This window comes from Biomphalaria glabrata, chromosome 9, assembly GCF_947242115.1.
Source record: "Biomphalaria glabrata chromosome 9, xgBioGlab47.1, whole genome shotgun sequence".
In the NCBI taxonomy this organism is placed as follows: Eukaryota; Metazoa; Mollusca; class Gastropoda; family Planorbidae; genus Biomphalaria; species Biomphalaria glabrata.
The window spans coordinates 22,093,181-22,112,025 of NC_074719.1; the positions used below are offsets into that span (position 1 = coordinate 22,093,181).

At 36.3% G+C, this 18,845-nt stretch overlaps 2 protein-coding genes across 4 annotated transcripts in view; both read right to left on the reverse strand.

The window, feature by feature from the left end:
- Positions 1-284: 284 nt before the first annotated feature.
- LOC106059808 (uncharacterized) lies at positions 285-12,174 on the reverse strand. The gene is made up of 4 exons (XM_013217487.2): positions 12,017-12,174; positions 5,359-5,491; positions 2,166-2,325; positions 285-571 (listed from the first exon to the last, which is right to left on the reverse strand). Exons 1-4 carry the CDS (start codon positions 12,029-12,031, stop codon positions 454-456), a joined length of 426 nt encoding a protein of 141 aa, XP_013072941.2. The 5' UTR covers positions 12,032-12,174; the 3' UTR covers positions 285-453.
- A 3,199-nt stretch (positions 12,175-15,373) lies between these two features.
- The window catches only part of LOC106059807 (myosin-3-like), a 49,170-nt gene continuing 45,698 nt past the window's right edge, over positions 15,374-18,845 (reverse strand). For all 3 annotated transcript variants that reach the window (XM_056040216.1, XM_056040218.1, XM_056040217.1), the window contains 2 exons: positions 18,274-18,472; positions 15,374-16,781 (listed from right to left, as the gene is read on the reverse strand). In XM_056040216.1, coding sequence (XP_055896191.1) covers positions 16,753-16,781; positions 18,274-18,472 — 228 coding nt within the window. In that variant the 3' untranslated portion in view covers positions 15,374-16,752. The remainder of the gene's footprint in view (positions 16,782-18,273; positions 18,473-18,845) is intronic.

The following is an 18,845-nucleotide window of genomic DNA, read 5'->3' on the forward strand; positions in this document are numbered from 1 at the left end:
TGCAGACTACTAGGTTTTCGCAGGCTACTTGTACCGCAGACTACAAGGTACCGCAGGCTACAGGGTACAAGGTACCGCAGGCTACTTGTACCGCAGACTACAAAGTACCGCAGTCTACAGGCTGCATACGGGCTACCAGCTAGTGCAGAGATGAGGAGCCTGCAAACCATGGGTTAGCATGGCTTTGCTTGTAGGTGAATTAACACTTGTGAATCAGTAGAACGAATCCAGTTTATACTTGTCTCTCTCTTTTAGTGATAGAAATGTAGCAGTAAATGAGTAAATAATATTTTATCTCTACATTTATTAAGTTAAGGAATAAACTAAGAAACAGCAAAATTATAAAGTTTTTTTTTTGTGAAGTAAATGTATACAGAATGAAAAGTACCACTGCACCAACACATAATGAGTAAGACAATTAAATATGAATTATGTTTCTTTGTTCTGTGAGTTTTATCCCTTGTTGTCTTTAGCACCAGTGAACAGATGGAGGAATCCAGGATCTTCTACGTGGCTGGATAATGGAAGCACTTTGTTCGCCTTTCTGTTTGACATGGTAGCCATCAGGCGTCTAAACACAAAGCAAAGGTCGACATTGGTTATAATGTTAGTCATAGGCAATGCTTTTTAGAACATTAGATGATTGTTTCATGCGTTAGCTCTAATAAATGTATTTAGACTAATCATATACAGGGAGAGGAGGAAGGGGAGAGAGAGAGAGAGGACGAGAGAGAAAGAGGGAGATAGAAGAGAGGGAGAGAGGACGAGAGAGGAATAGGGAGAGAGAGAAAGAGAGAGAGAAAAAGAGAGAGAGAGAGAGAAAGAGAGAGAGGGGAGGAGAGAGAAATAGGGAGAGAAAGAGAGAGAGAAAGAGTGAGAGAGAGAGAGGGAGAGGAAGAGAGGACGAGAGAGAAAGAGAGAGAAGAGGAGAGGGAGAGAGGAGGAGGAGAGAGAAAGAGGGAGAGAGCGGGGAGAGACAGTGAGAGGGAGAGAGGACGAGAGAGGGAGAGAGAGAGAGAGAAAGAGAGAGAGAAAGAGAGAGAGAGAAAGAGGGAGGGAGAGAGAGAGAAAGAGAGGAAGAGAAAGGGTGAGAGAGAGGGAGAGAAAGAGGGAGGGAGAGAGGGAGAGAAAGAGGGAGAGAGAGAGGGAGAGAGAGAGAGAAATAGTGTGAAAAAAAAGAGAAGTACAACAAGAAAAACAGACACAAAAAATTTAAAAACAAATCAAGGCTTATATGAAGTGTAATCGTTACAATTAGTTCGGTTCAGTCTAGACCAGGCATGTCAAACACGGCCCGCCACCACTTTGCATGCGGCCCGCTTGGCCACCTTAAAAGTTATCAAAATAATGCTAAACTATTAAGCTGGAAAATAAGAGATGACAAGCTACTGGAATTGAAAAATAGTATTTGTGAAACTGAACAACGAGAGTGAGTCTGCAGTGAAAGCCAACTACATTTTGTCAAACTTCATTGCAAGCCATAGCAAATCATTTAGTGAATGTGATTTTATGAAGGAGTTTTCGTTAAAGCCGAAGTAATTTGTCCAGAAAAGGTGAAAGCATTCAAAAGACTAGCGTTAACTAAGAACACTGTGGCAGATAGAATAAATGACATGTCAATCAGCTTGCGTGAACAATTAAAGAATAGTTGATTTTGAATTATTTTCTTATGTAACGGGTGTAGCACAGTTGGCTTATTCATAAAGGGCTAGCGACAGGAATTTTGAGATAAACGAGAAACTACTTGAGTTTGTTCTATGCATAACACCACAACAAGCGAGGATGTTTTTGAGAAATAACAGGAGTCTAGGAGGGGATATTGCATTACAATTTATCTTTGGTAAAGCTAGCTAGTCTAACAACGGAAGGCGTACCAACCATGAAATGAAATAGTTTTGATGCTTTGTTTTTAGTCACTACATAATGACCTACAGTACACAACGCTTCACGGTGATAGATTCGATGGTGCGCAAGGTCATTTGGGAGATTGAAGAGTTTTGTGATTGCCAGAGAGGAACTCTCTTTTTTACAGCGACTGAGAGACCCTGAAACAGACGCCTTTGTGAGATTTAAGTCCTCAATAAAATATACTATATCCTATGTCTTCCATCACTACTATCTGTTCCCAATGAGCCAAGACACACCGCAGACGTGAGAATACTTACTGCAGACGTTTCGCTAATAGATCGGCAGGGGAGATAAGTGTGTCAATACTACTCCTCTGGTAGAAAGAGTTGATGTTATTGCCACTGTACTCTGTGTTGTAACTAGGTGCTGGGCTGGGATGATGGTGTGGGGTATAAACAGCTCCCGGTACGAACGTTTCTGAAACATATAGATTCATTATTAAAAATCAACTATTTCTCTATATCTCTCTCTTTATCTCTATCGCAATCTATATCTATATATATAGTTATTTTATATAAAAAAAAAACTTGCAATATTCACTGTATGCATTGTATAGACATTAAAGGAGAACAAGACTTAGTAGGCCTTAGTTATTTAGTAGGTATACTTATAGTGGTACTACTGTGTCGCATGTCGCCATCAGTTTGACTTCCTCTTGTAGTCCTGTTAGGTCATTGTTGACATATGTCATCACAACACCGCCGTCGTCTTGCTTATAATGATCGAAACTCGCCTTCAGCAGAATTAAGTTGTGACTTCAATACATTCTACATATCCTGTGGTGTCCTGCTTTGAAGCTGTACAGCCTAGAGTAGGGCCTCCGCCTCGTAGCTTTCAACCAGACCCAGTAAGACTGCTTAAATCTTGCCTCCCTCCCTACTTGTCAGCTGACTATAGTCTATTATTATCAATCGACTATAGTCTATTATTATCGATCGACTATAGTCTATAATTATCGATCGACTATAGTCTATTATTATCAATCGACTATAGTCTATAATTATCGATCGACTATAGTCTATTATTATCGATCGACTATAGTCTATAATTATCGATCGACTATAGTCTATAATTATCGATCGACTATAGTCTATTATTATCAATCGACCATAGTCTATAATTATCGATCAACTATAGTCTATAATTATCGATCGACTATAGTCTATTATTATCGATTAACTATAGTCTATTATTATCGATTGACTATAGTCTATAATTATCGATCGACTATAGTCTATACTTATCGATCGACTATAGTCTATTATTATCGATTGACTATAGTCTATAATTATCGATTGACTATAGTCTATTATTATCGATCGACTATAGTCTATTATTATCGATTGACTATAGTCTATTATTATCGATCACTTCAGCCCGTTTTATGCCTTCACCTTGGGTCGTCTCGTTATGTACGGACCTCAACGAATCCATTGGAGTGTAATCAGTTCTCTCAGATGCCTTTATCATGTACTAGTCTACCCACGGCGTAGCATATGCCCGCTATTTAGTGACAAGTGAACACTTCCTGAAAGCCAGTTGTCCGAAAGGGGTGGGTTAGGGCAAACGACTGTGAGTGAATGAAAAGAAAAAACTCTGGAGAAAGCAACATACAATTGTCCATGGCTGAAAACAGGTTTTGGAAAATACAGGCATATATTTTTGAATGTTTGGAATTGTGCTTTATTAATGTCTTCGCGTAAAGGTAAACGGGAAATTTGAATATGATAGACTAGAGTCAGTGATATCCTTGGAATAAGGACAGTTTGGGAGGTAACACCTGCGATAGTTTTACTCTTCAATACCTTGCGCTAAATAGCAGGGATATGGAGAGACGTTGACCCGGATTGTAAACTCGAGGAGAGTCATGCGGACGTTCTCGGAAGTGAATAGTGATAGTAGCGAGAAGTATTTGAGACATCGACACAAGTTCAGCCTCCCCACCATAGACGCCCGAAGTATTCATGTAGGCAGCGTATTGACGAGCAGAGTGTATGACTGTGCTTCCGTCACAGTAGCTATATATATATTGACTACCAAATTACGGACATGTTGAGGCCGACTATAATAATAAGGTTTGTCTTCGAGTCCAAAGGTTAGTGAGGAATGCAGCCCCAGCTGTGACCTACATATTTTGCCACATCCAGGGCTAGCATAACCATTGTCCGCAGGTGGTCGAATTAGATTTTCTTTACGCCGTTTGCGTTAGTCCTCGGCAGCGGATTTTCTTTTGACCTCAAATGTGTATCCTGCGGCCTTTGCAAGTGACCTCAAGCTGTCTCGTTCTGAGGCCGCATGCATCCAGGTGCTCTCTTCTATGTCATCTTAGGCAAGTTGACTGCCTAAGCTGATCTTTGAAGCGTTTCCGTGGGGCGTCACTGTTACGTCGACCACCTTTTAGCTCACCAAAAAAGACTGCCTTTGGCATACGTTGGTCTCCCATACGGGATACGTGCCCTAACCCAGCGTAACTTTCGAACCATAAGAAGTTCCTCTATACTGTCCATACCGGCGTTCGCAAGGACATCGCTGTTTGTAGTGCGGTCTTTGCCACCGTATGTCCATGATGGAGTGCAAGCGTCTTTGGTAAAAGCGCTCAAGTAGTCTTACTGCTTTTAGTACAGTGTCCATGTCTCAGATCCATAGAGAAGGGTTTAGAGAACCACCGCCTTGTAGACATTGATTTTTGTAGGCAGGCGGAGCGATTTGTTACGCCAAACTCTCGCATGAAGGCGTCCAAAGGCGTTACTCGCCCTGGCCAGACGGTTATTAACTTCCCTTAAAAGTGAGGCGTCATTTGATACTATAGGGCCGACTATAAGTTTGTATGAAAACACACACTACTTTTGATAATTTTTTTTTCTTTTTAACATCAATTAGTTTTTTTTACAAAGCTTATATCAAATCACTATATCTGTGTGTTTGGTAAAAAATGTGTACACACTATTTCCAAGGCTACCAATATTGGATCAAGCTGAATTTTGCATAATTATTTGTTTTACTTGACAAAAAAAGAATCAATTTAAAAATATAACAAATTAGTTAATTAGCTATTGGTAATTAATTATTTTGATTGGTTTGTCGAACAAGAGAAAAAATTGTACTTGACTGAAGTGGTGGCATAATCTAAATTACATCCCTTTTATTGGTGGCCGCTTTAAAGTTTGAAACAAACAACAGATACGTTTACACTCTTGTATTTTAAGAATACGGTTAGAAAGGCGGCTTGATGAGGCGTGAGTCATGAGCTCGTTTCAGGTCGTTAAATTTCTTTCAATTTTTTCCTTTAGATTTTAAAATCTAACCGTGACAAACGAACCAACAGACAGCTACGATGACAGACAGTTTTGAACAGATATCTAAGATGACAGACAGTTTGAAAAGATGACATATAAATAATAGAATATTTACCAAATCACGACCACTAAAGTAATAATTGTGATACATTACCTTGATGGGTACTACTTTTTAAAAATCCAGAATCAGGAAAAAATCCAGCTTTTGTGTCGACATCCGGTGACGCCATAAAACTGTCCACATGACCGTAAATTAGACCAATCAAACAAGAGAAGATAGTGTTGATCTACATAGACGAGAGATAAATATAAGATACAAAGACATTCTATTGGTCTATAATTAGAGTTCAAATGTTTACCCAAACGACTATTGTGAGCTGTATTTTTATTCAATTATTGAAAGTATCACCACTTCGTGTTTCCAAATACATCTACATTGAAGTGAAATGACGTGTATATAGGTCTACTGTAAATACATCTACATTGAAGTGAAATGACGTGTATATAGGTCTACTGTAAATACATCTACATTGAAGTGAAATGACGTGTATATAGGTCTACTGTAAATACATCTACATTGAAGTGAAATGACGTGTATATAGGTCTACTGTAAATACATCTACATTGAAGTGAAATGACGTGTATATAGGTCTACTGTAAATACATCTACATTGAAGTGAAATGACGTGTATATAGGTCTACTGTAAATACATCTACATTGAAGTGAAATGACGTGTATATAGGTCTACTGTAAATACATCTACATTGAAGTGAAATGACGTGTATATAGGTCTACTGTAAATACATCTACATTGAAGTGAAATGACGTGTATATAGGTCTACTGTAAATACATCTACATTGAAGTGAAATGACGTGTATATAGGTCTACTGTAAATACATCTACATTGAAGTGAAATGACGTGTATATAGGTCTACTGTAAATACATCTACATTGAAGTGAAATGACGTGTATATAGGTCTACTGTAAATACATCTACATTGAAGTGAAATGACGTGTATATAGGTCTACTGTAAATACATCTACATTGAAGTGAAATGACGTGTATATAGGTCTACTGTAAATACATCTACATTGAAGTGAAATGACGTGTATATAGGTCTACTGTAAATACATCTACATTGAAGTGAAATGACGTGTATATAGGTCTACTGTAAATACATCTACATTGAAGTGAAATGACGTGTATATAGGTCTACTGTAAATACATCTACATTGAAGTGAAATGACGTGTATATAGGTCTACTGTAAATACATCTACATTGAAGTGAAATGACGTGTATATAGGTCTACTGTAAATACATCTACATTGAAGTGAAATGACGTGTATATAGGTCTACTGTAAATACATCTACATTGAAGTGAAATGACGTGTATATAGGTCTACTGTAAATACATCTACATTGAAGTGAAATGACGTGTATATAGGTCTACTGTAAATACATCTACATTGAAGTGAAATGACGTGTATATAGGTCTACTGTAAATACATCTACATTGAAGTGAAATGACGTGTATATAGGTCTACTGTAAATACATCTACATTGAAGTGAAATGACGTGTATATAGGTCTACTGTAAATACATCTACATTGAAGTGAAATGACGTGTATATAGGTCTACTGTAAATACATCTACATTGAAGTGAAATGACGTGTATATAGGTCTACTGTAAATACATCTACATTGAAGTGAAATGACGTGTATATAGGTCTACTGTAAATACATCTACATTGAAGTGAAATGACGTGCATATAGGTCTACTGTAAATACATCTACATTGAAGTGAAATGACGTGTATATAGGTCTACTGTAAATACATCTACATTGAAGTGAAATGACGTGCATATAGGTCTACTGTAAATACATCTACATTGAAGTGAAATGACGTGTATATAGGTCTACTGTAAATACATCTACATTGAAGTGAAATGACGTGTATATAGGTCTACTGTAAATACATCTACATTGAAGTGAAATGACGTGTATATAGGTCTACTGTAAATACATCTACATTGAAGTGAAATGACGTGTATATAGGTCTACTGTAAATACATCTACATTGAAGTGAAATGACGTGTATATAGGTCTACTGTAAATACAAGTGAGGTGTAAAAAAAAATGCTTTTTACACACACACACACAAAAGCTTATATAAGGTAAAGAAATGCACATTTACAGCCATATTGTTCAATACTTTAAGATTTATTTCCCTTTTCTATATAAAACAAAATTTATTCATTAATTTGTATTTGATTCATGTGCTGTTATGTACAATGAATTGTTGTGCAAAATGTCAACATGATCCGACAATGGGAAAATGGAGAAATAAGATGTACAAAAATGTGTACCAGACAGACAGACAGACCGAGTTGCTTTGTAAAAAAAACGTATGTTCATTTTTGTTTTAAAAGATAATTGTTCAAATTGTTTTTAACGTTCTGCATTAGGAATACAATAGATCTACAACTACATGTTGAGAGCTACAAACCAAAGACCGTGGGCAGGATTTGGCTTGACGGCCATAGATTTGGCATCTCTGTAGCATGACAAGCGTGCCATTCATGTTTTATTCAGGTTAAAGGAAGTAGCCAGATTTTCAATTATGACTGATAACTATAAATAGTTTGCTTTTTGAGTGTTTTCAGCCAACAGACATAGGGATAGATGTGTGGATTAGCTCTGTCATTAAGAAGGAATAGGATAAAGGCTGTGCACTTTTAAGCACTGTAAAATTTAAGTTCTAAGCTCTGTCGCTTGTAGCATACACAAGTGTTTCTTATATAGTTGACAACAGTGATCTTTCAATCTAACGTCCTTAGGGCAGATGATGTCAAGATCATGTGTTTCTTTGACTAACAGTTAACGAGCAGGTTGTCATGTGGCCAGCACAACGATCAACCGCATTTACTTTCTCCAACCAAAGTCAGGTACTCATTAGAGTTAGGTAGACTAAGGGAAGCCCTGAAAATCCCAAAATTCAAAATCCTAGTCTTCCCCAAGATTCGAACAATAGAACCCATGTTCATAAGCTAAGAGCTTATCTACTCGGCCACCGCACCTCTCCTTCTTTGGCATTGTTAAGAATAGAAAATATTTCGTGAACACCTCGGATACATCTCTGCTAAGTATCTGTCATTTGGTAACCACTTCTAATCCTCAATGTTCTGTATTCAACATTTCTATTTGTCAGTGTTCTATATTCAACATTTCTATTTGTCAATGTTCTATATTCAACATTTCTATTTGTCAATGTTCTATATTCAACATTTCTATTTGTCAATGTTCTATATTCAACATTTCTATTTGTCAGTGTTATATATTCAACATTTCTATTTTTCAATGTTCTATATTCAACATTTCTATTTGTCAATGTTCTATATTCAACATTTCTATTTGTCAGTGTTCTATATTCAACATTTCTATTTGTCAGTGTTCTATATTCAACATTTCTATTTGTCAGTGTTCTATATTCAACATTTCTATTTGTCAGTGTTCTATATTCAACATTTCTATTTGTCAGTGTTCTATATTCAACATTTCTATTTGTCAATGTTCTATATTCAACATTTCTATTTGTCAATGTTCTATATTCAACATTTCTATCTGGTCATACTATTGTACACGTTATTTCTCCCACTTCCCGTTCTCGGATCAAATTTAAACTTTGCACACAGTTATTTATTGTCAATGGCTTCTCACGAATCAATAAAACAAATGAGTTAATGAGTACGGAAGACTGATTCAAAATAATGAATGCAATGTCACTAAATATAAGCAAGGTTTTTAAAGTGCATATTGTTAAATTGTATAAATCAAAGCTTTAATCTTAATGGCAGAAATGATTTTAAAACAGCTGAGATTCACTATCGAAATTAATATTTAAAGCCTGGAGTGTTTTTTTTTTTTTTTTTTTTTTTAGTTTTGTTTTAAATTAAAGTTAAGGAAGTATCAAATGAAATTTGCATTGTTTTATGTTTCAATTTTTTAACAGTTAATTAATTATGTGAGTTGTGTAGATTCTCTTTTGAGGACATTTTTTTAAAATGTTAAAATAAAACCCCAATTTGTTGTATTTTCCAGGATCAATAACTCCTTGTTCGTGTCAGTCTTATTGAAATAGATCCTTCAAACAAAATGAATGACGTTCTATCTTTGTCTCCGTGCATTTGTTTCCCTTAGCTCTTGGTTTAGGCCTTTACAAGGTAGTGGTTTCTGCTAAAGATAGCCACATCATTAGTTTGTGAGACAAACACTTGACATCAGAACGACATGACGCACGGTCAATCCAGGAAATGTAAAGAGAAACAGAAGTCCTTAGGAAACAATCAGATGGGGAGAGAAAGGAAGAGAAAGCAAAATAGTGAGAGGAAGAGAGCAAGATATAGAGATTGTGACAGAAAAAGAGAAAGAAAGAGAGAAAGAAAAGAGAGAAAAAAGAAAGAGAGAGAGAAGAGAAAAATATAAAGAGAGAGAGAGAAAGAGTGAAAGATAAAGAGAGAGAAAAAAAAGAAAGAGAAAGTGAGAAAGAATAAAAGAGAGAAAGAGAAATATAAAAGAGTCAAATACAAAAAAGAAAGAGAGAGAGAGAAAGTGAAAGAGAAAAAGAGATAAATAAAAAAAGAAAGATAAAGAGAGAGAGAGGGAGATAAAGAGAGAGAAAAAGAGAAAGAGAGAAAGGGGTACAATGGCGTAGTTAGGGTGTGGGAGATGGGGGAGTATTTGAAAATCTACAGGACCCCCAATTGAGGGAGCCCCCCAAATGAGTGTTTTCACATTAAAAATTAAATATTACGCAAAATACAGGGGCCCCAAAAGAAGTCAAGACCCCCCCCTCGACCCTCTTAACGATGGGAAATTCCTAGCTACATCCCTGGAGGTAGAGAAAGAAAGAGAAGGAGAGAGAGAGAGTTAAATAGAGGATGATAAAGAATAAGAAAAAGAGGTAGAGAAAGAAAGAGGAGAGAGAGAGAGAGTTAAAGAGAGAATGAAATGAGAGCGAATAAAAAGAGGTAGAGTAGACAGTGCAATAGGGAGAAAGATAGATGAGGACAATGAGAAAGAGAGAGAGAGTCGTAGGTTCAGGAAAGAGGGAGACGACCAAAAAGAGCAAACATGTTGAAGTATTTAAATGTCACACGCCCACATCGTGTTCATCTTCGTCACTAACACTCAGTGTCACGTGACTGTCACAACAAGGTGCTACAGGTAGAAGCAGTCATGGGCAGGGCCCTGCCTAACAATAGCTAGCATAGTGTCTAGGAGAATACATACACTAGAATGTCAAAATGAAGTCAGATTCTAGAAGAACACATACAATAGAATGTCGAAATAAAATCAGAGGCTCTAGAAGATTACATACACTACAATGGCGAAACGAAGTCAAAGACTCCAGAAGAATACATACACTAGAATGTCGAAATGAAGTCAGGGATTCTAGAAGAATACATACACTAGAATGTCGAAATGAAGTCAAGGATTCTAGAAGAATACATACACTAGAATGTCGAAATGAAGTCAGGGATTCTAGAAGAATACATACACTAGAATGTCGAAATGAAGTCAAAGATTCTAGAAGAATACATATACTAGAATGTCGAAATGAAGTCAGAGACTCCAGAAGAATACAAACACTAGAATGACAAAATGAAGTCAGAGATTCTAGAAGAATACATACACTAGAATGACAAAATGAAGTCAGAGATTCTAGAAGAATACAAACACTAGAATGACAAAATGAAGTCAGAGATTCTAGAAGAATACATACACTAGAATGACAAAATGAAGTCAGAGATTCTAGAAGAATACAAACACTAGAATGACAAAATGAAGTCAGAGATTCTAGAAGAATACATACACTAGAATGACAAAATGAAGTCAGAGATTCTTTCCAATTTGTTTACATTTCTCTAGCTAACAAGTAGATGTATCTATTTCTTCCTTGAGAATAGAATTACGCCTTAAGCGTGTCTCAAGCTAGTCGTGCGAGTTAATCAGAGACTAAAACTTTGCTAATTGTATTGTCTGATTCAGACAACCCATTCCATCCTCTAATGGCACTATTAAAAAATAAAGAGCACGTGCAAGAACTAGTCCTAGCCTATGGAACAAGAAATATGCCTTTATTTTTCTGTCTTTCTGAGCAGATCATTCGGTTGTGTTTTTGTATTTGTAAGTTTAGTGTTTAATGTACCGTTTCTACTTTAAACTCTTCTGTCCTGAAGTGTCTCTACATTTAGTGAGTTTACTTTTGGTGTTAATCGAATCAAATGGAAATATTCAGTTGCTGTAAAATCAAAGGTTCTGTTTTTCGATTGTTATAGTATTTTACAAATGTTTTTTTTTGTATATTATAACAGTGATCTATCGAAACATAGTTATGCACATAAGCTATATAGTATATGTGAATATGTTGTATCATATGATAAGCTTATGTATATATCTATCTTGTATATATATTGGTGTGTGTGTGTGTGTGTTGGACGGGATGTGTCAGCGAAATGCCACTCTAAACCTTGGCGTGTGACACAGTGCAACATAGTGTGACTTAACAGTTTAGACAACAGCTAAACTTTGTCACCAAAAAAGAATCTTACATTTCCGCATCAGTTTCCATGACTCCCTATGTTGTATTAGGTTTAGGTTAGGGTATAGTCTAACACAGATGTTTACGTTTTGACCGCATACAATCTTATTCCATTATTTATTGCATTTAGCGCGAAATAAAAAAAAACAACAAAAAACAAATATGAACAGAGAGAGAGAGACAAAAAAAAGGTTGAAGTCAACTTACCTTGACTGAGAACATGATGTGAGTGGTACAGGTGAAACTCCCCTTCTGTTGTGGCGTCTATGAATAAATCTGTTCTCTGTTTCCTGCCCTTATCCTCGTATACAACAAATATCTACCTGAAGACAGGGCTGTCACTGTGACTGGGACACCTTAGTTAGGTGTTTTAGTTTGTTTGTAAAGTTCACATTGGTTATGTATATTAAGTAGCTAGTCAATCCACCAATCAGATCTGCTCTGATTGTTAGTTTTTTGGTTTTTTTTTAATTTAAGAAAAAAAAACGTGTTTGAATCAGCAGAAAATACAAACTGCCTTTTCTTTTGTATGTAATATATCAGAAGAGTGTTTTGACATACTCTTTTCATATAGTTTTAATAAAATAAACAACGAACAGACTATTATCGGTAGTGAGATTTCTCCTTATAGTACATTTTGTAATGACCGAATAGTTAGACGCGTAGAAGTTGGTTTTAATCGGGAATCTCCTTAGTAACACGACGGTGGTACATTAAAAACAAGGAAGAACAGAAATAGCCTAGAGACAAGAGTAACGGCCAAATTGAGTCATTTAGTAGTCTTTGGATAAGGCGGTTTTTTTTTCTTGATCTGATGACATTGGACTGATCTCTTCTTTTGTTATTAAATCATTGTATTATTTTACAATGCATTCTTTTATTTCTGGTGTGAGTGTTGTTTTATAATAAAAGTAAATAGAACTCGCGACTATCAACCATTAATATCTCAAGTCACAGCAGACACACAACCTTCTCAACAGAAGTGACACTCTCTCACAAATGTATTTATTCATTTATCAAAAGGAGATATCTGCTTTTGAATATCTTTTCATATTATTTAGAATATGATTATGACGGGTGACATAAAGAAAGGTATAGCTCATAGCCTTACATCTAACGAGGGCCATTGAAAGGGAAAACAGATTATTTAATTTTTTTATTTTTTTTTTTTGGGGGGGGGGGGCGGTCTATAATAGCTCTCTGTGTGCACGGAAGGCATGCCACTGTATAAGCTGCTATACATTACATTTTGGGAAAATATTTCCTTTCCGTGCTGCCTTTACCAAAACATTGCACTGCCCTAATTGAGTTTTGAGCCTGTTCATGAACACTTTCGCTCAGTGTACTAGTGTTGTTGAGTCCTCTCTCCATTTTATCTTTATTACTAACGATTGCATTAAACCATTTGACATTAGCGGGATCGAGGTCTAAATACAAAAATTTTGAAAGGTATAGAATATATAACTTATATTACTGACAGTTTTTTGTTTTCACAAACTATGTGATTTCTCCACCAAAATACGGCACCCCCAACCAAAGGAAAAAGGACTTGTTGTATCTATCGCCTCCCACACTGTGTAAGATAATACCGATATTACTAAAGTTGAGTTGAAAGTGTGGTAAGACATGTTAGACTAACAATAAGCAAAATATGTAGATATTTGAACAATTTTGTTCACAAATTGAGATTTCTGATCAAAAATTAAATCGCCCCCTTACCTCTAGCCTAGCGGTTGGTGTTCGTGGGGGTGGGGGTGGGTGGGAGGGAGTAGAATCAATCGCATTCACTCTCCACACCCCACCCAACAAAATCTGGCAACATTCTAGAGGGAGGGGGGTGATTCATGATGTTGTTAGATCTAGAAATAATTGCTTAGTAATTACTACAGCAGTGCTTCTCGAGTTGTTGTTTTACGCTATTATGGTACAGAGTTATCACTTGAAAATGAAACTACTACATTATATATTGTTATAAACCTGGTGATGGCACAGAGGGGGGTAGTGGTGTGTGTGTGTAGTCAGCCGACGCAAATCGCCCCAGGCCAGCGCTAGACGAGCGGTCAACCGTGACAAGTTACGACGATCAGCCGAGTCGAGTGTCAACAGGACGGTTCGGGAAGGATCGCCGTCGTGAACAGAGCTCAGGGGCGTCATGAAAGTTGTAGTCATCTGACCACCTAGAAGCGTCGAGCGGCGTTCTGTCCGGTTCGAGAACCTATATAAGAGCGGAGGTGTCGCAGTCAAGACGGTTCACGGCAGGAGTTCAGAGCCCGGTTCACTACAGTCCGGTCGACTACAGCACAGTTCAGCGGTGTGGTTCTGTACGGAGCATTACGACGGTTCAGTGCGGAGTACTGTCAAGTACAGTTGAGACGGCTGGCGTCTTGATCTTGGTCTGCGATCGAGTCCGACACAACGAGCCTAGTGTGTGAAGTCGGTCCTGAACTGTTGAACCCAGTGCAAGCCCGGAACGAGACGGAGAGGCCAGTGCAAGAGTTGATACGGCGGTACAGTGTTATCGGAGAGATATTTGTACAGTGTACGTGTTGCCAATTGTACAGTATTGGCTGTTATTTATTGAACTATTAAAGTGTTACGTTACTTCGGAGCCCTGAGTTGTCAAGTTCTTTAAGTTGGTGGTGTATGGTGCAGTTTGCAGAGAGCTTGGATAGCGAGATTCGTAACAATATCTACAACTTTGTGTTTCTTCCCTGACTACTAACCTGTATGTAGATACAGAATGTTCTAGAACGTCACGAGCACGCTGTGTTAGAGCTAATATTAAATTCATTGTCATAAGCTCCTCAAAGTCTCTGCAGATAAAAGACTAAGTTGGCTTTTATGCTGAATCATTTTTTTTAGTATCTTGATTGTCTTTTTTAACGAAACACACACACACAAACACATGTATATTGATAGAACCTTTATGAATGTACAAATCAAATTTAATCATTCAATGTCATACTGTTTCTAAGGCAATCACTATAGCACACATAGAACGTATCACAAAAAAATATATAACATTATTAAATATCTACATTTTGATGCATAGACTCTCAATAACAAGTAGTTTATACATTGTTGAAAACAGTGAAGGGTGTCTTTAATAGAAATGATAAAGACAATAATACTAATACACATTTTAAAAAAAAAGATACTATAATACAAAAAGATTGTTTTAAAAAACATATTGAGCATGCATCTAGGACATGGTAAACATTCTTTCTTGTGGGGCTACATGTACAGCTTTACACAAGCCAGTAACTAAGTTGAGAGACTATGTTGAATGTCTGTGGAAGCCTGTTGCACATGTTCTAATCAAAATGAACCTAATACATAAAGGATCATTACGCAGAAGAAGAAAACCTATACTATGATTGTTAATTAACTTCTTTGTTGTAATTTCTAGGCATATTTTGTTTGTTAAGTTTTGTTACTCTTCAATTCCTCTTATCAGCTTGCTAAGTCTTCAAGGGTTCATAAATCATCAAAAACCTGGTCACGGATCATAAAAACGCCTCTAACGATTTTCCTAGAAATTTGAAATTTGTATGTTTATTTAAAAAAAAAAAAAAAACTAGCTAATTGGCTTCATAGAAAAATTTCGGTTTGAACATTATAAATTTTCAAATTATAATCATTTTAAATTTAAATTTTATCTTGAGGTCTGAGGGTTTAGACGAGTAGTCATATATCAAATATGCATGTCGCAATTTGATTAAAGTAGTCATGTGAAACACTGCATTCAGACGTAATCTTCGGAATCGTAGACATTGGCTTTTATTTTTTATTTTGCCTTTAAAAGCTCGATTAAATGGCCTCTATCTTTTTTTTGTTCTAAATATGAACAACTCCCATATTTTCTGAGTTGAGTCTAAATATAAACGCATCTTTCACAGTGACATTTTATAGATCACAATGTATGTCTACACTTCAATGTCAAAATCATACATCACCATTCAAAATATAGACAGAAATCATGATGTCAAGTATAAAACAGACATATTTAAACTCATAATACATTAACAATTCACACTCTTCACCACCAGTCTGTTGCAGATTTTGGCGAGAACTAAAACAAAAACTACAATATTTATCACTCCACATTGATATCTGCAATGCAGGAGACCATATTTACTTTTATCCAATGGCATAGCAATTCACTCATGGGCGTGGTTTTTAAGTACGTGAAGATTGGTCCCCACCCTTTTCAAAGTTGTGTGTGACAGAAACCAATTGGTCTAACCTTTATGATCATCGCAAAGACAAAAAGACATTATAATGTATATATCATTGGTCATCACTCTCAAGTCAGAGAACTCTCTATACTAATACTAATTACTATTGTCACAAAATCCTTTGCTTCTACCAATAAAAACAACAATGGCATCTGTATGCTCCTAGTAGTCAAAAGTCTGAGATGACCACTTTGCGCCATGGTTGCTATGTCACTGGATTGTCTTTTACTGAAAGAAAAAAAATATATACTATTCCTAAAAATGAATAAACTATTTGGGGTCATAGTTTTATGATGTAAGCATATCATCGCGATAAGACGTCACAGAAGATAAAGAATCGGGTGACAAGGTATCTTTGTTTTTTCCCGCCATCGCGATTATTCAATGAGCCTGACATTTCATCCAACTGACTCATGGGAAATCACGACATGGGCTTACATGAACAGGTTCACGAGCTGATTCTAATACTCCCATCCTACCAAAAATAGGTATACAAGGAAAGCTCAGGGTCATCTGAGGTTCATGTTATTTTTAGACAAACATTTTATATATCTGATGGCACAGTCAGACGAATGGTATTACTATCTTTTTTTTTTTTTTAGTATTGACATCTTTTGTGCTTAAGATAATAAACTAAATTCTAAAAGGTCATTAAGGAAAAGAGTAGTACAACATGTTCTCAACATTGGATGCTTCAACTTGTGTTTAGCCTCTAGAATAGTCATCACAGCTGCCTGGAAAAGACAAGAAAGAAAAACGTTTTTTAAAAATCTGGTATATGTAATGTTTGTTTTTTTGGTGGCTTTTTTATTTGTTATGAAAGCTTGATATCTATTTTAAGATTTTTTTAAACATGTGTAAATTTTTTTCAGCTTAGCACCATTTATTACGTCACAGGACAATGTGGATTGAGAATACGAATAGAGTAATTATGATCGGACACAGAAGATTAAAGACATTTCTCACGTGACATCAAACATAGAGGGTAAGGGACATTTCCCACGTGACATCAAATACAGACGGTTATGGACATTTCCCACGTGACATCAAATACAGAGGGTTATGGACATTTCCCACGTGACATCAAATACAGACTGTTATAGACATTTCCCACGTGACATCAAATACAGACGGTTATGGACATTTCCCACATGACATCAAAAAAAGACGGTTATGGACATTTCCCACGTGACATCAAATACACAGGGTTATGGACATTTCCCACGTGACATCAAATACAGACGGTTATGGACATTTCCCACGTGACATCAAATACAGACGGTTATAGACATTTCCCAAGTGACATCAATTACAGACGGTTATGGACATTTCCTACGTGACATCAAATACACAGGGTTAAGGATATTTCTCACGTAACATCAAATACAGAGAACACAAGTCTTCAAACAATATGCATAATTTAAACTAAGATAATTATGTGTTTCCTACACAATAATAAACAAAACACATTCATAATAAGTACCTACTATCTATTTTGAACTATAAGGTTGGTTGAACCAAAAGCAAAACGAAAAAAAAAATAATTTTGTTTTTCACTCTGGCCTCGTTTATGTACAAAACATCCAACAAGTTTTATTTTTGTTTCTAAATGTTACCTCCCCCCGCTCTACCTAAGTTATCCGTTTGTTTTATATGCTAGTTGTCGTTGCAGGGTCACGCTATAACTGTTTGTCATAACCTGGATGAAATCATTTACGAATAGGCCTTATAGGCGATGGATAGGAACTAATCTATTATTTATTTGAGCATAGGAACTGTGGTGTCCTTTCAAAAAACCAAAAAAGTCCCTAGTTTTTCTACATTTTTTCGCATGTTCCTTAAGAATTTTCCTGATAATTTTTTTCTATAAACTAGCCCAAACCACCTGCACGACAGCGTCATAAATGTGGGGAGGGTTCGAACTATCAAGACAAAAGTCCAGAGCGCATTCCACACGACCAGACAGCCATACATCCAAAACTTGTCGATCCACAGACAAACAGGTCCCCCCCCCCCCAGCTGACAGAGCTGGGAACTCATTCACTGGGCATGATACGCTATTGTATCATACTTCCTCGAATGGTGACAAGTCGAATAACGTCTTGCGAAACTTGCGCCTGATGGCTATTTGATAAGTGCCGTTTTTAGAACCTGGCAACTTTGGAACAGAGCACTGAATTATTTGAAAATACTTAGCAGTGACGACATCCAAATACCAGGACTTACATTGTGCCATTTTTTCTTCCAATATTGAAATCTGTTGACTAAGGGAGGCCAGTCTGTCTAGGGGCATGTCTGTTTCAAACATATCGTAGGGAGACGTTGACGTCATCAAGTCTTGTGTAGTTTGCTCTCTGTGTTGGAAGGCGTTGACAGAAGACTCGTAATTTGTCATTATCAAAGTTAGATTACTCTGTAAGACTTTCTATTTAATAAAAATCAAAAACAAAAATAAATACCAATGTTTAGATAAAAAAAAAAAGTTAAAAAAAAAAACTAAATCACAACTCATCAGTTCGTACACTCGGAAAACTAAACTACGATTTTGTGAACATGTAGGGTTACGTAATGTATGCGTCAAGGTCTCATGGTTGGAATATAGTCAGCCTAATAATGATTCCAACTACGTCACCGTATCATGTGTTTTACAAATAAGACTAATTTTGTAAATAAATTAAAGGAATTTTGAATCATTAAAATATGTACTCGTTGGTGCTGTAATTATCAATTAATAAATGTAGATAATTATAACACTTAATCAAGTGACTATTTATTCAGTTCTTAAAAAAAAAAAAGAT

What these genes read in the sequence shown, in the direction of transcription:
- LOC106059808 (XM_013217487.2), bottom strand. An exon ending in AAAAAGTAGTACCCATCAAG is followed by an intron (nt 2,326 to 5,358) that starts GTAATGTATCAC and finishes TATATGTTTCAG; the next exon opens with AAACGTTCGTACCGGGAGCT. An exon ending in CTATTAGCGAAACGTCTGCA is followed by an intron (nt 572 to 2,165) that starts GTAAGTATTCTC and finishes CTTTGTGTTTAG; the next exon opens with ACGCCTGATGGCTACCATGT.